The sequence below is a fragment of the Taudactylus pleione genome, unplaced genomic scaffold (assembly GCF_031769625.1).
Source record: "Taudactylus pleione unplaced genomic scaffold, aTauple2 ptg000819l, whole genome shotgun sequence".
Taxonomy (NCBI): Eukaryota; Metazoa; Chordata; class Amphibia; order Anura; family Myobatrachidae; genus Taudactylus; species Taudactylus pleione.
The window spans coordinates 1,258,209-1,272,970 of NW_028285221.1; the positions used below are offsets into that span (position 1 = coordinate 1,258,209).

Genomic DNA, 14,762 nt, shown 5'->3' on the forward strand with positions numbered 1-14,762 from the left:
AGGGATGGAAGCTGTAGGAGTTTCTCACAGGTAATGGAATAAGAGCCTATATAATAACACATATGTTGGAGAGTAGCTGTGTAGAAGGAGTTATACCTGGATCCGGCTGAGAAGGGAAGGAAGGTGTAGGCCTGTCTCACAGGTAATGGAATAAGAGCATGATTCAGAGCCGCTCACCAGATGCGATCGCTCGCACCATGTGTATGCAATTTGTGTAGGCAGCATACATGCCTACCCTCCTGTTTTTTTTGCGGGAGGCTCCCGATTTTTGGGGAATATTGCCGCAGCAAACGCGGGTCCCTGTGTAGGGGGCGGGGCTTAATGACACGATTCTTCATGAATTGCATCATTTAGCCCCACCTCCTATGTAATTGTGCGCCAATCGCAGCTATTTTCCTCAAAGGGGCGGGGCTTACTGATGCGAACCGTCAGGCCCCGCCCCCATCACAACTCATTTGCTTGTACTCCCCAGAGATCTCCCAGGGAGATGAAATGAAAGGTAGGCAACTATGGTAGGTAGTGCTCCCGCAGAGCAATGCATTATTACGCCCAGTATTTCTTAGAGCGCGATCACATAGTGTATGCAGACACCCACCAGCCTATTATAAGATGCCCACTTGTGCACGTCATGTCCAGGAAGTGTACACAACCATCGGTACATCGGATGCTATCACAGTGCTTGAGGTTGACCATACCCTCCCGCAAGCATTGCGAGCACTACAGTGTAAAAACCAGCCAGGTGATGTGTACTATGACGCTGTCTTATAATTATGCACGCCTCTAACACGCCGCTGAGATGCTCAGACACGCCTATGTTTGCACCTCCACTCCCCTGTCTCTAATGGCCATCCCCTGTTACCACCTACAAGCGGCTTCCCCTGTCATTCACTCTGCTGGGCTGTATATGTGCAGCGAGTGCACGCATTGTGAACTTTCACTAAGGTATGGCACAATGCATACACACTGCATACACACTACATACACACTACATACACACTACATACACACTACATACACACTGCATACCATTGGCAGCTGCGAGAGTGTGCATCTTAGCGAGTGGGTCTCAATGAGCTCTTATGTGCCTATATAATAAGTTTAATAACACACTGGGGATTATCTCTGTACAATGGGTTATACTGCACCTTGGTCCGGCTGAGAAGGGAAGGAAGCTGTAGGCGTTTCTGTTGGAGGTTTTCTCTGGTGAAAATCTCAGTGGGTTAAAAACCTGAAAATAACACAATAATCACAGTACAAATGTCAATGTAAACTTATTAAATAATTATTTCCTTTAGCCTATATACTATATAGCCACTGACTACTAGGATGCATTTGGTTTGTATTACTACAGGCTTTGGGCTCTATTTACTACAGTCCCCATATTGAATGCAGATTGTAGTGTGATATTACCGAGTGAATTCGCATTGTGAATTCAGGCAATATCACAGGGATTTACTACAAATCCCTTGCAGGGACAGAGCTTGCGATAAAGCTCTGTCCCTGCGAATCCCCTTCGGAGCCTTATCACGGTATATTTGCAAAAAATATCGTCATTAAGTGCCCGCGCATGTGCCGACCAGTCGCCGCTGCTACCCCCCGGCGCTCGCGGACCCCCCGCGACCCCCCTTCCCCCCCCGTGACCCCCTCTCCCTTAATTACACTTACCTGCATAATCCGGGCGTCCGGTGATGTTCTCCATTCCTCCGGTCAGGTGATCTCCCATACTGCACTGGGACCCGATCACCTGATGACCGGGCAGCAGTGCACTATGGGAGACCAGCTGACCGGAGGGGAGTGATCACCGGAGGCCCGATCACCGGTCCCTGGAGTCAGGTAAGTATTTTTTTTTTTTTTACTTTTTTTTGCACTGATCAGCATGTGATCTGTTTAGACCACACAGCTGATTACTGGGACCGACTCCTGGCTCTGCTCTCCCCGTTAGAGCAGGGCAGGAGGCCGGTAACCGGGGGAGACCCTGGATAACGCCACCTCCAGGTAACGTTATTATCACAGGGCTTCCCCCGGTATTTTTTCACATTTTATTTTTAGTAACTCTGGTCGGATCACATTTCCCATTACAGTTATGGGAAATGCGATCTGAATACTAACAATAAGTGATACTTTGGGGTTGGAGTAGAATTTTACGAATTGTACTCCAATTGCCCTGTAATAACTACAGGTGATACTAACATAATGTGATGAGGGTGTGACAACACAAAACAGCCTTTATCACTTTATTTTAGTAAAAATAATGTTAATAAATAGAGCCCTTAGAGATGACTGTACCTGCCCTGTTATGCACTAACGGTACAGGAAAGGAAGACATTAATTTGGAAATGACTGAATGGACATTGACCAACCCTGGCTGCCAGGCTGATACTTCTCATCCTGCTCTGACGGGCGTAATCCTTTCTATGTGACAGACTCCGAGGTGACGAGTTCCTCAGTCATACACCAAAGAAGTGATATTGCTACATGTACATTGTAATATAATATACAGTGGCAATGTAAAGTATTCACGCCCTCACTGTGATTGCAGGTTATTGTGATCAGGATAACAGGATAAATGACGTCAGACCTTCTCGCACACACGTACACAGCCGCTGTATTGTAGGGTTGGGTTTTCTCTTCTTTTTCCTAAAAATGGGCTATTTGGGTTTAACCTAAATATTTTGCTTTCCAGACACATTAAAGGTGGAAAAATGTCAGACGGGATTTATCCAGATGTCAGACATTATGTGTAGACGTTCTATATACGCTGTAAATGAATTAATGTCACTCCGTTCGATCTGTAGGAGCTCATAACATATAATGACACTATAGCACAGTCTGTACATTATAAGGAGTTACACGCCCTCTACTGTAAATCACCTCACATTACTGAAGCTACGAGAAGTCACTGTTACAGGACCAAGGGCGCAGCCTGGGGCACAGCAGGAACTCTGGGTGCCAGGATAAGTGCAGAGCGCTACCCAAGCAGGGAAGTTGTTATTTGGGACCAACGTGAGCAGCACTGATCAGTACTATTCACATAGTGACGGAACCTGTGGGAGCAAGAGTGCGGCTCTCAGCTACACCTGAGGGGGCAATTGTCAACCGCCGACCAGACCATTCTCTGATAAGTGGGTAATCTGCACATTGACTACAGTAACCTGGCAATCATGGAACAGCCGGTGCCCCTATTTCCCCCCTCCTCGAACATGTAAATTAGGGATGGCCATTGACCATCGATGGCTAACAACCAATGGATAATGGTTTATCTGCCATCGATGGCAGAGACCCCCACAATGTTTTCTCTTCTTCCCGGCTCTGGGACATGGAACAAAGCTCTACCCCCTGCTGTGACCCACGAAGCCCCGCCCACAACTCTGATTGGCCCACTGCCCAGTGAGTATTAGAGCAGGGATGACCATCGGTGGGTGAAACCATTGATGGATTCCCTCTCAATAGTTTCTTACCAACAAGGTTAAGCCGCAATGGTACCATCAATGTTTACCCCACCGATGGCCATCCCTGATGTACATACTTCCTTCTGCAATGCATCCCGACTGCCAGTATTACATTCCCATTCCATAATTCAAGTAGGAAGTGAATTATTATAAAATTATACTGTATATCATTTGAAGTAACTGTATTGTGTATCGCCCTGTCAGTCTGTCCAATACATTATTCTATATTTTGGCATTTTGAGGAGGCTCTTTCAATTTTGTCTTACAAAGATTGCTCATGTTTAGGGTCCTGTAACTCTTACCCCTAGTCAGCATTAATGTGAGGCCACTCTGTGCTAAAGAATCCCCAAAGAGCCACAGGATAGAAATAAGCCCCATACACCTGCTGCGGCAAGGAGGTGTCACTCAGATCCAGATTGATGACCATGGTCCCCTCCAGTCACACTGATGGATATTTCCTGCCCATAGACACTACCTGTGTTAGGTGACAGCTCTCCTGGAGGTAACAGTGAGGGCCCCAGGAGCAGGGCCACTAAGAGCTGTGCAGGGCTCCAGTGATGAGGGGACATGCTCGTGTGTAGGCTACGTCATATCGGGGCCCTATGTGGCAGCTGTGCTACACTGCAGGGCAAGGGCGCACCACAGGGGGGGCATGTCTGTACCATCTGTTGTTGTAGTTATTATACGGAAAGGGTTCGGAACAAAGGGAATACTTCTGCACTAGGTATAGGTTTAGAAAAATCTTCCAATGTTTGCCCCAAATGATCAATTATAATGTACAATACAGATTACTTGTATGAGGGGCAGCCAAAGACAGTAATTGTCATCTATACAGAAATAGAAGGAAGAGATTGTCTATTTATCTAGCGCACTTATAAGTATTATAAAATACAACTTTTATTAAGTACATTTGAAAATGAAAAAATGCTCTTCCAGTAAAATCTACAAATATAAGTGATATAAATAACGTTCATGTGAAATACAAACCATAATGTCTGAAAATGTGAGTAAGATACAATCACCTCATTCTCCATTCTGGTTCATATCTTGTGATATTATTCTAATTCTAGTATTTAATATATCTGTCTTCTGTCTTCCTAGGGCCAATATATCTCAGAAGAAACTTTAATTAAATATTATAATTAGAATAATATCAGAACATATAAACCAATAAGGACAGTCACATTCTCAGACTTATTGTCTGTATTCCCATGAATGTTATTTGTTGTAGTTATGCCTCTAACACTTCTGGAACCGCCAGAGAGGCCTTTGTATGTGGTACCCACCCAATCACTCCCTCAGCACCCCTGCCCAAGAGTAGACCCTACCTCAGTGCTTCCCAGAGGGAATGGGGTCCCATATGTTCCAGATTCCCCAGGGAGCCCCAGGGCTAATATTGCTGAGAGTCCTGCAGTCATGGTCCATCCTGATAGACAATTCCTGTCCATGGATGCTGCCTGTGATGCCTCCTGCTCTATAGAGGTAGCAGTGAGGGTCCCAAGCATAGACCTCTATCTACTGTACATGGGGTAGTACCGGACCTTACCAAAAAGTTCACTAAAACAGGACAACTCCTATAGAGAGATGTAAATGACTTGTTGCTTTTATTCACCTCTTGCAGTAAAAGTTGTGTAGAATGAGCAATACCCCAAATGTATCACTGCAAAGTTCTCTGTACCAATATAGAGGTAGAGTAATATAGAGGTAGACTAATATAGTGGTAGAGTAATATAGTGATAGAGTAATATAGAGGTAGACTAATATAGAGGTAGAGTAATATAGAGAGAGTAATATAGAGGTAGAGTAATATAGAGATAGAATATTATAGAGGTAGAGTAATATAGAGGTAGAGTAATATAGTGGTAGAGTAATATAGTGATAGAGTAATATAGAGGTAGACTAATATAGAGGTAGAGTAATATAGAGAGAGTAATATAGAGGTAGAGTAATATAGAGGTAGACTAATATAGAGGTAGAGTAATATAGAGGTAGAGTAATATAGAGGTAGACTAATATAGTGGTAGAGTAATATAGTGATAGAGTAATATAGAGGTAGAGTAATATAGAGGTAGAGTAATATAGAGAGAGTAATATAGAGGTAGAGTAATATAGAGATAGAATATTATAGAGGTAGAGTAATATAGAGGTAGAATATTATAGAGGTAGAGTAATATAGAGATAGAGTAATATAGAGGTAGAGTAGTAAGTGTTACCTCTGGGTCCTCCCACATACTGGGATGTCTATTAATGGTATATATGCTCAGGAATATATTCGCACCTGTCATAGAAACATGGAAAATATAATGACATAATATTGGGAGTAGTCAGATATCCAACATGTAAAACACCATAAATGTAACATATTCAATGAAATGATGCACTGGTTCCCCATATCCCAATATTGAAATTCAATACAAATATTAATAATCATATAATAACGTTTTGTAGGTAATTTTTAGGTTTACTTTTGTCTCACTACGGGCCCTATTTACTACAATCCCCCATTTCAAATGCATTTGTAGTGTGATATTTATGCCTAAATTCACATTGTGAATTTAGAAACTATCACAAGAATGTATCAACATTATCCAGCAGGGTCAGCGCTGGCGAGAAAGCTCCGTCCTGCGAATCCCCACCGCACACTTCTCATTGGATTTTCACACTAATATAGTGAGAGTGCCTCCGCTCATACGCCAATGCCAACTAGCGCCTGTGGTTTATTTATACCACACGCTGATCACAGGAGGCCGGATCCCAGCTCTGCCTGTCACAGTGGATCAGGGCTCGGGGAACCGGGGGGAACCCTGGATAACGCCATCTCCAGATGGCGATGTTATAGCAGGGTTCCCAACCGGTATTTTATCACAATTCCCCCTTAGTACATTTCATGCAGATCGCCTTCTCCATTACAAGTATAGGAAATGTGATCTAACAAAGAAGTAAGAATTAAAGGGTTTGGACTCAGTCGTTTTTAACAAAAACTGCTCCAATTGCCCTTTAAAGCATTTCAGTGAAACTAAAATAATGTGAAAAGGGCGTGAGATTACCTGTTTTCACATTATTTTAGTAAAAAAAAAGATTGATAAATAGAGTCCAATGTATCAAAGCTCGTTTTGGAAGAAATGGGAATAGGGTAAGATAGAGCCAGTAACTGGACACTTGGACAAACCATGTAGCAATGCAAGGGGGGCAAATAAATACATATATTATTGTTACACTGCAGTTTAGATTACAGTTTTGGACATGCCCCTCCCTATTTGTTCACAATATAATAATGTTATGTAGTGTCAGAATTAGGTTTGACCATTTTAAATAAATGTAATATATGCAGTTTCATTATAAAATGTAATTAAATTCAAGCTCACAAATAAAATGAAATACAAACATCGCTTTTTTTACCCTTCAAAAATCAAAAGTGAATCTTTTTGCCGGCGGCTCCAGAGGTGAGGCTGCAGCCAGTTCAAAATTGAAACAGGGGAGTCACACCAACTGCCACCCTAAATGCTGTTAAACATCACTGGCAGTTGGTGTGACTCCCCTATTTAAATTTTTAACTGTGCTGCAGCCTCACCTCTGGAGCCAACACCTATATTAATAATTTAATAGCAGCTAATTATATAACTACTATTAGCATTAGGGGTGTGCACCGGCCACTTTTCGTGTTTTGTGTTTTGGTTTTGGATCTGGATCTTTCTTCGTGTTTTGGATCTGGATTGGTTTTGCCAAAACCACCCTTCCGGGTTTTGGGTTCTGGGTTTTGGGTTTTGGATCTGTATTTTTTTGAAAAAAAGCATAAAAACAGCTAAAATCACAGAATTTGTAGGTTTTTCTGCTCATATGCTATTATTAACCTCAATAACCTTAATTTCCACTCATTTCCAGTCTATTCTGAACACCTCACACCTCCACAATAGTGTAAAAGGTTGCACCAAGGTAGCTGGATGACTATGCTAAGCGACACGAGTGGGCGGCACAAACACGTGACCCATCTAGGCGTGATACTGCAGTGGCAGACAGGATGGCAGTTTGAAAAACTAGGCCCCAAACTGTACATAATGCAAAGAATAAAAAGAGGTGCAAGATGGAATTGTCCTTGGGCCCTCCCACCCACCCTTATGTTGTATAAACAGGACATGCACACTTTAACAAACCAATAATTTCAGCGCCAGGGTCTGCCACACGACTGTGGCTGAAATTATTGGTTCGTTTGGGCCCCCAAAAAACAAGCTGGCAATTAATCTGTCCCTGCACAAACTGGCTCTACGGAGGCAAGATGTCATCCTCATCCTCCTCATCCACCGATTCCTCACCCTCTTCAGTGTTGTGTACATCCTCATCTTCACAGAGTATTAATTCGTCCCCGCTGGAATCCCCCACCACAGGTCCCATTGTACGTTCTGGAGGTTGGTCTCCCTGGAAGAATTGATAATTAATTTTGATGAACATCATCTTCTCCACATTTTGTGGAAGCAACCTCCTACACCTTTCGCTGACAAGGTTCCCATCTGCACTAAACACTCTTTCGGAGTACACACTGGAGGGAGGGCAACTTATGTAAAATAAAGCCAGTTTGTACAGGGGCCTCCAAATTGCCTCTTTTTCCTGCCAGTACAGGTACGGACTTTCTGACATGCCTTTTTGGATGCTGTCGTCAATGTAATCCTCCACCATTCTGTCAATGGTGACAGTATCATATGCAGTGACAGTAGACATGTCAGAAATTGTTGGCAGTTTCTTCAGTCCAGACCAGATGTCCAAACTTGGTCCTGTCTGCCCTGCATCACCACCATCCGGTTGCTTAGGATACCTAAGTTGTTTCCTGGCAGCCCCAGTTGCTGGAGAAAATGAAGAAGGAGCTGTTGACGTGTCACGTTCCGCTTCAGCTGACAGTGTTTTCACCAGCAGGTCTTTGCACCTCTGCAGGCTTGTGTTGGCCAGAAAGAGAGACACCACATAGGCTTTAAACCTAGGATCGAGCACGGTGGCCAAAATGTAGTGGTCTGATTTCAACAGTTTGACTACCCTGAATCCTGGCAAAACAAATATAGGGCTTCATCCACAAGTCCCACATGCCGAGCGGAATCGCTCGGTCTCAGCTCCTCCTTCACTTTCTCCAGCTGCTTCTGCAAAAGCCTGATGAGGGGAATGACCTGACTCAAGCTGGCAGTGTCTGAACTGACTTCACGTGTGGCAAGTTCGAAGGGCTGGAGAACCTTGCACAAAATCATTCTCCACTGCGCTTGAGTCAGGTGCATACCCCCTCCTTTGCCTATGCCATAGGTGGATGTATAGGCTTGAATGGCCTTTTGCTGCTCATCCATCCTCTGAAGCATATAGAGGGTTGAGTTCCACCACGTCACAACCTCTTGCTTCAGGTGATAGCGGGGTAGGTTCAAGAGTGTTTGCTGGCGCTCCAGTCTTCGGCACGCAGTCGCTGAATGGCAAAAGTGGCCAGAAATTTTTTGGGCCACCCAAAGCATCTCCTGCACGCCGCTGTCGTTTTTCAGAAAATTCTGCACCACCAAATTTATTGTGTGAGCAAAACATGGGACGTGCTGGAATTTGCCCAGATGTAATGCCCGCACAATATTGGTGGCGTTGTCAGATATCACAAATCTCCAGGAGAGTCTAAGTGGGGTAAGCCACTGGGCGATGATTTCCCTCAGTTTCTCTAAGAGGTTGTCGGCGGTGTGCCTCTTACTGAAACCGGTGATACACAGAGTAGCCTGCCTTGGAACAAGCTGGAGTTTCTGAGATGCTGCTACTGGTGACGCTGCTGTTGTTGCTGCGTAAGGTGATAAATCTACCCAGTGGGCTGTCACAGTCATTTAGTCCTTAGTCTGCCCTGTTCCACTTGTCCACATGTCCGTGGTTAAGTGGACATTGGGTACAAGCGCATTTTTCAGGACACTGAGGACACTTTTTCTGACGTCTCTGTACAGTCTCAGTATCGCCTGCCTAGTGAAGTGTAATCTAGATGGGATTTGGTACCGAGGACACACTACATCCATCAATTGTCTAAATCCCACTAATGGCGGATACCGGACCCACGTCTAACATAGCTGTCAAGGCCTCAGTTACGCGCTTTGCTTCAGGATGACTGCTGTCGTACTTCAATCTCCTCGCTAAGAACTGTTGGAGGGTGAATTGTTTAGTAAAAGTAGTGGTGTTCCTACTTCCTCTCTGGGATGATGAACAACTCCCAGCAGCAGCAACAGCAGCAGCGGCAGCAGTAGGCGTAGCAATGCAGGATCCTCCCGAGGAATCCCGGATAGGAGAGTCAGTCATGCCAGTGACATGGCCTGCAGGACTACTTCCAATCCTGACTAAGGAGGAAATTGATGAGGAGGGAGTTGACGGTGTGGTTTGCAGGTGCTTGGATACAACAGGATAAAGGGATTTAGGTGTCCCTGGACTTCTTACGGACTTAACCAAAGTTTCTGAACTTGACAGTAACTTTTTATGAATGCACTGCAGGTGACGTATAAGGGAAGATGTTCCTAGGTGGTTGGCGTCCCTACCCCTACTTATTCCACCTTTACATATGGTATATATGGCAGGACAGTTGTTGTCCAGATTTGGATAAAAATATTTCCAGACCAAAGAGGTGGAATGTTTGGTCTTCTGCCCAGGCATGACCGTGATGGGCTTTTTCATCCCATGGACAACAACTGTCTCCCCCAGTGCCTGATTTAAACAAACCACCTCACCATCAGAATCCTCCTCGCCAACTTCCTCCTCAGCGCCAGCTACACCAGTATCCTCATCCTGTTGTACTTCAACAGTGACATCTTCAATTTGAATATCAGCAAGTGGACTGTGGGTGCTCCTTTCAGCACTTGCAGGGGGCGTGCAAATGGTGGAAAGAGCCACCTCTTCCCGTCCAGTGCTGGGAAGGTCAGGCATCGCAACCACCACCACACTTGGACTCTCCTTGGGGATTTGTGATATCTTCTTAGAAAGCACAGTTCTTCGCTGTGCTTTTGCCAGCTTAACTTGTTTGATTTTTGTAGCGGGAGGAGGGCTTCCATCGTCATGTGAAGCTGAACAACTAGTCATGAACATAGGGGAAAACCTTAGCCGTTCCTTCCCATTCCGTGTCGTAAATGGCATATTGGTAAGTTTACGTTTCTCCTCAGATGATTTAAATTAATTTTTTTGAGGTCATTTTCCTGAACTTTTATATGCCCTCTACTATGACATTGGGCATCGGCCTTGGCAGACGATGTTGATGGCATTTCATCATCTATGTCATGACTAGTGGCAGCAGCTTCAGCACTAGGAGGAAGTGGTTCTTGATCTTTCCCTATTTTATTTTTATCGGACAAATTTTTGTCCTCCATTTATGTGATATTGATGCACGTGCGGCTAAGGCGCACAGAAATATATATATTTTTTTTTTGGAGTGTACTTTGGGGGTTACACCACCCTTCAACAGATGAGCCAGTTGGCCCTTTACTTATGACACAGGCATACGGTTGGCGCTACTTTGTTGATGAACGTGCGGATACAGCGCACACAAACAGAAAAAAAATAATTGTCTTTTTTGCACTTGGTGGGAGCACCCCTGATGGACAAAGCACCCGCTGGACAACACTACAGCACCCCTTTAGGAGTACATCCTTTATGGGACACTGCACAACACAGTCCTGCCAGCCCCTATAGACTTTGGAGTGGACACAGCCCCTATGGACAACTGACTGCACAACACAGCCCAGCCAGCCCCTATGGACAACAGCAGCACAACACAGCCCAGCCAGCCCCTATGGACAACAGCACAACACAGCCCAGCCAGCCCCTATGACACCAGCACAACAGAGCCCAGCCAGCCCTCCCTCTTCACTGTCCACAGCCGGAGTGAAAAATGGCGCCAACGCGGGGACCTTTATTGAATCCAAAACCCGTGAGATCCAGAAGGCTGGATGATGACGTTTTGATTCGATTTCAATTTCAGGTCCAAGTCAGGTGGAAAAACTTGAGTCTGACTCGAATCCGACTCGGATCGTGGGGGCTCGTGGGGGGGTTCGGATTCCCTAAATCTGAACCCGCTCATCCCTAATTAGCACATGTCCAGTACAGAAATAGGAAAAATAAGAGGTATGTCCACTTCTAAATGAAACCATTACAGGTGCTAATCACAATTCCAGCTATAGTAAGTGCAGCCATGATTAAGTGGAGACCAGTGCTTATACCTAGTATGTAACATTATAGTGTAGATTCAGGGTTGGACTGGCGCACAGGGGCACAGGGGAAATCCCCGGTTGGACATACTGCCTGGGGACCCACACACTCCCCTAAGGGTCATGTTCCAGACTGTGCACTGACTTGTACATTGTTACTCTATTAGAGGGTTACTTACCCCCTCTGGTTGATGACCACATCCTTTAAGCATGGGCCCCTATCACTGCACCCCCTTGTGGGCCCTTTATGCCTCAGTCCGACACTGTGTAGATTATATGTATATGAGAATCTCAGGTTGAAATAGCGACTGACCTTTGGGCAAGCTCCTCCCATCACAGAATGTGATTGGCTGGCTGAGCTCACGAGCCACTCCTGGTACGGGGGGATAGAGCCGCATACTTTCCTTAACACACATGGTGGTGTACGGCATCTTACCCAGATCGTCCCTGGTCACACACAAAGGATAAGTAATATTACACATACAGTATACTGCTTAGTATTATAGCGTGACAGTGTATCCATTAGTGATTTCCTACACAGACCTGTATGTGACTGTAATGTGTGAGCTGGGTAGGAGAGTAACGACTGTACTATAGCTGGAAGGGGGCTCTGCGCTAGTCTGTGCGAGGCTAGAGGGAACACCCCAGGTATATAGCCTCAATACTCTGTGACTAGGTGCCACTAAGCCTCATTACTCTGAGACTAGATGCCTCTAAGCCTCATTACTCTGTGACTAGATGCCTCTAAGCCTCATTACTCTGTGACTAGGGGCCTCTAAGCCTCATTACTCTGTGACTAGGGGCTTCTAAGCCTCATTACTCTGTAACTAGGTGCCTCTAAGCCTCATTGCTCTGTGACTAGGGGCCTCTAAGCCTCATCACTCTGTGACTAGGGGCCTCTAAGCCTCATTACTATGTGACTAGGGGCCTCTAAGCCTCATTGCTCTGTGACTAGGGGCCTCTAAGCCTCATTTCTCTGTGACTAGGGGCCTCTAAACCTAATTATTCTGTGACTAGTGTCCTCTAAGCCTCATTGCTCTGTGACTAGGGGCCTCTAAGCCTGATTACTCTGTGACTAGGAGGCTCTAAGCCTCATTACTCTGTGAGTAGGGGTCTCTAAGCCTCATTACCTCTGACTAGGGGCCTGAGGCAGATTTGGCATTAGCCATTGTAGTCTATGGGTCACACTTTGCAAAAGCTACTGACATTCAGCACTAGCAAATTTGTGGTCAGCAAACAGTCTCCCGGCTCCCAGAGGAGAAGTGAAGGGGTGAGAATGCTGGCTCTCAGCTTCCCAGCCCCGGAAATCCAACAGGGGTGAGAATGCCGGCTCTCAGCATCCTAGCACCGGAAACCCAATAGGGGTGAGAATGCCGGCTCTCACCATCCCAGCGCTGGAAACCCAACAGGGGTGAGAATGTCGGCTCTCAGCATCCCAGCACCAGAAACCCAACGGGTGAGAATGCCGGCTCTCAGCTTCCCAGCCCTGGAAATCCAACAGGGTGAGAATGTTGGCTCTTAGCATCCTAGCACTGGAAACTCAACAGGGGTGAGAATGCCGGCTCTCAGCATCCCAGCGCCAGAAACCCAACAGGGGTGAGAATGCCGGCTCTCAGCATCCTAGCGCCGGAAACCCAACAGTGGTGAGAATGCCGGCTCTCGGCAACCCAGCGACGGAAACCCAACAGGGCTGAAAATGCCGGCTCTCAGCATCCTAGCACTGGAAACCCAACAAGGGTGAGAATGCCGGCACTCAGCATCCTAGCACTGGTAACCCAACAGGAGTGAGAATGATGGCTCTCAGAATACCAGCGCCAGAAACCCAACAGGGCTGAGAATACTGGCTCTCAGCATCCCAGCGCCAGACACCCAACAGGGGTTTCCGGCTCTCAGAATCCCAGCACTGGAAACCCAACAGGGGTGAGAATGCCGGCTCTCAGCATCCCAGCACTTGAAACCCAACAGGAGTGAGAATGCTGGCTCTCTGCATCCAAACCCAAAAGGGGTAAGAATGCCGGCTCTAAGCATCCCAGCACTGGAAACCCAAAAGGGGTGAGAATGCCGGCTCTCAGAATACCAGCGCCAGAAACCCAACAGGGCTGAGAATGCTGGCTCTCAGCATCCCAGCGCCGGACACCCAACAGGGGTGAGAATGCCGGCTCTCAGCATCCCAGCTCTGGAAACCCAACAGGGGTGATAATGCCGGCTCTCAGAATCCCAACACTAGAAACCCAACAGGGGTGATAATGCCGGCTCTCAGAATCCCAGCACTAGAAACCCAAAAGGGGTGAGAATGCCGGCTCTCAGAATACCAGCGCCGGAAACCCAACAGGGCTGAGAATGCTGGCTCTCAGCATCCCTGCGCCGGACACCCAACAGGGGTGAGAATGCCGGCTCTCAGCATCCCAGCACCGGAAACCCAACAGGGGTGAGAATGCCGGCTCTCAGCATCCCAGTGCCAGAAACCCAATAGGGGTGATAATGCCAGCTCTCAGCATCCCAGCACTGGAAGCCCAACAGGGGTGAGAATGCCGGCTCTCTGCATCCAAACCCAAAAAGTGTAAAAATGCCGGCTCTAAGCATCACAGCACTGGAAAATGAACAGGGGTGAGAATGCTGGCTCTCAGCATCCCAGCGCTGGAAACCCAACAGGGGTGAGAATGCTGGCTCTCAGCATCCCAGTGCTGGAAACCCAATAGGGATGAGAATGCCGGCTCTCAGCATCCCAGTGCCGGAAACCCAACAGGGGTGATAATGCCAGCTCTCAGAATCACAGCACTAGAAATCCAAAAGGGGTGAGAATGTTGGCTCTCAGAATACCAGCGCCGGAAACCCAACAGGGCTGAGAATACTGGCTCTCAGCATCCCAGCGCCAGACACCCAACAGGGGTGAGAATGCCGGCTCTCAGCATCCCAGCACCGGAAACCCAACAGGGGTGAGATTGCCGGCTCTCAGAATCCCAGCACTGGAAACCCAACAAGGGTGAGAATGCCGGCACTCAGCATCCTAGCACTGGTAACCCAACAGGAGTGAGAATGATGGCTCTCAGAATACCAGCGCCAGAAACCCAACAGGGCTGAGAATACTGGCTCTCAGCATCCCAGCGCCAGACACCCAACAGGGGTTTCCGGC

The 14,762-nt window shown here is 46.6% G+C and overlaps 1 protein-coding gene across 1 annotated transcript in view; it reads right to left on the reverse strand.

Moving 5' to 3' along the window:
- The window catches only part of LOC148474692 (cytochrome P450 4B1-like), a 120,015-nt gene that overhangs the window by 37,884 nt on the left and 67,369 nt on the right, over window positions 1-14,762 (reverse strand). The window contains exons 9-11 of the mRNA XM_088458235.1: window positions 11,943-12,076; window positions 5,663-5,727; window positions 1,146-1,228 (exon numbers count right to left, since the gene is read on the reverse strand). Of these exons, the coding sequence (XP_088314361.1) occupies window positions 1,146-1,228; window positions 5,663-5,727; window positions 11,943-12,076 (282 nt within the window). The remainder of the gene's footprint in view (window positions 1-1,145; window positions 1,229-5,662; window positions 5,728-11,942; window positions 12,077-14,762) is intronic.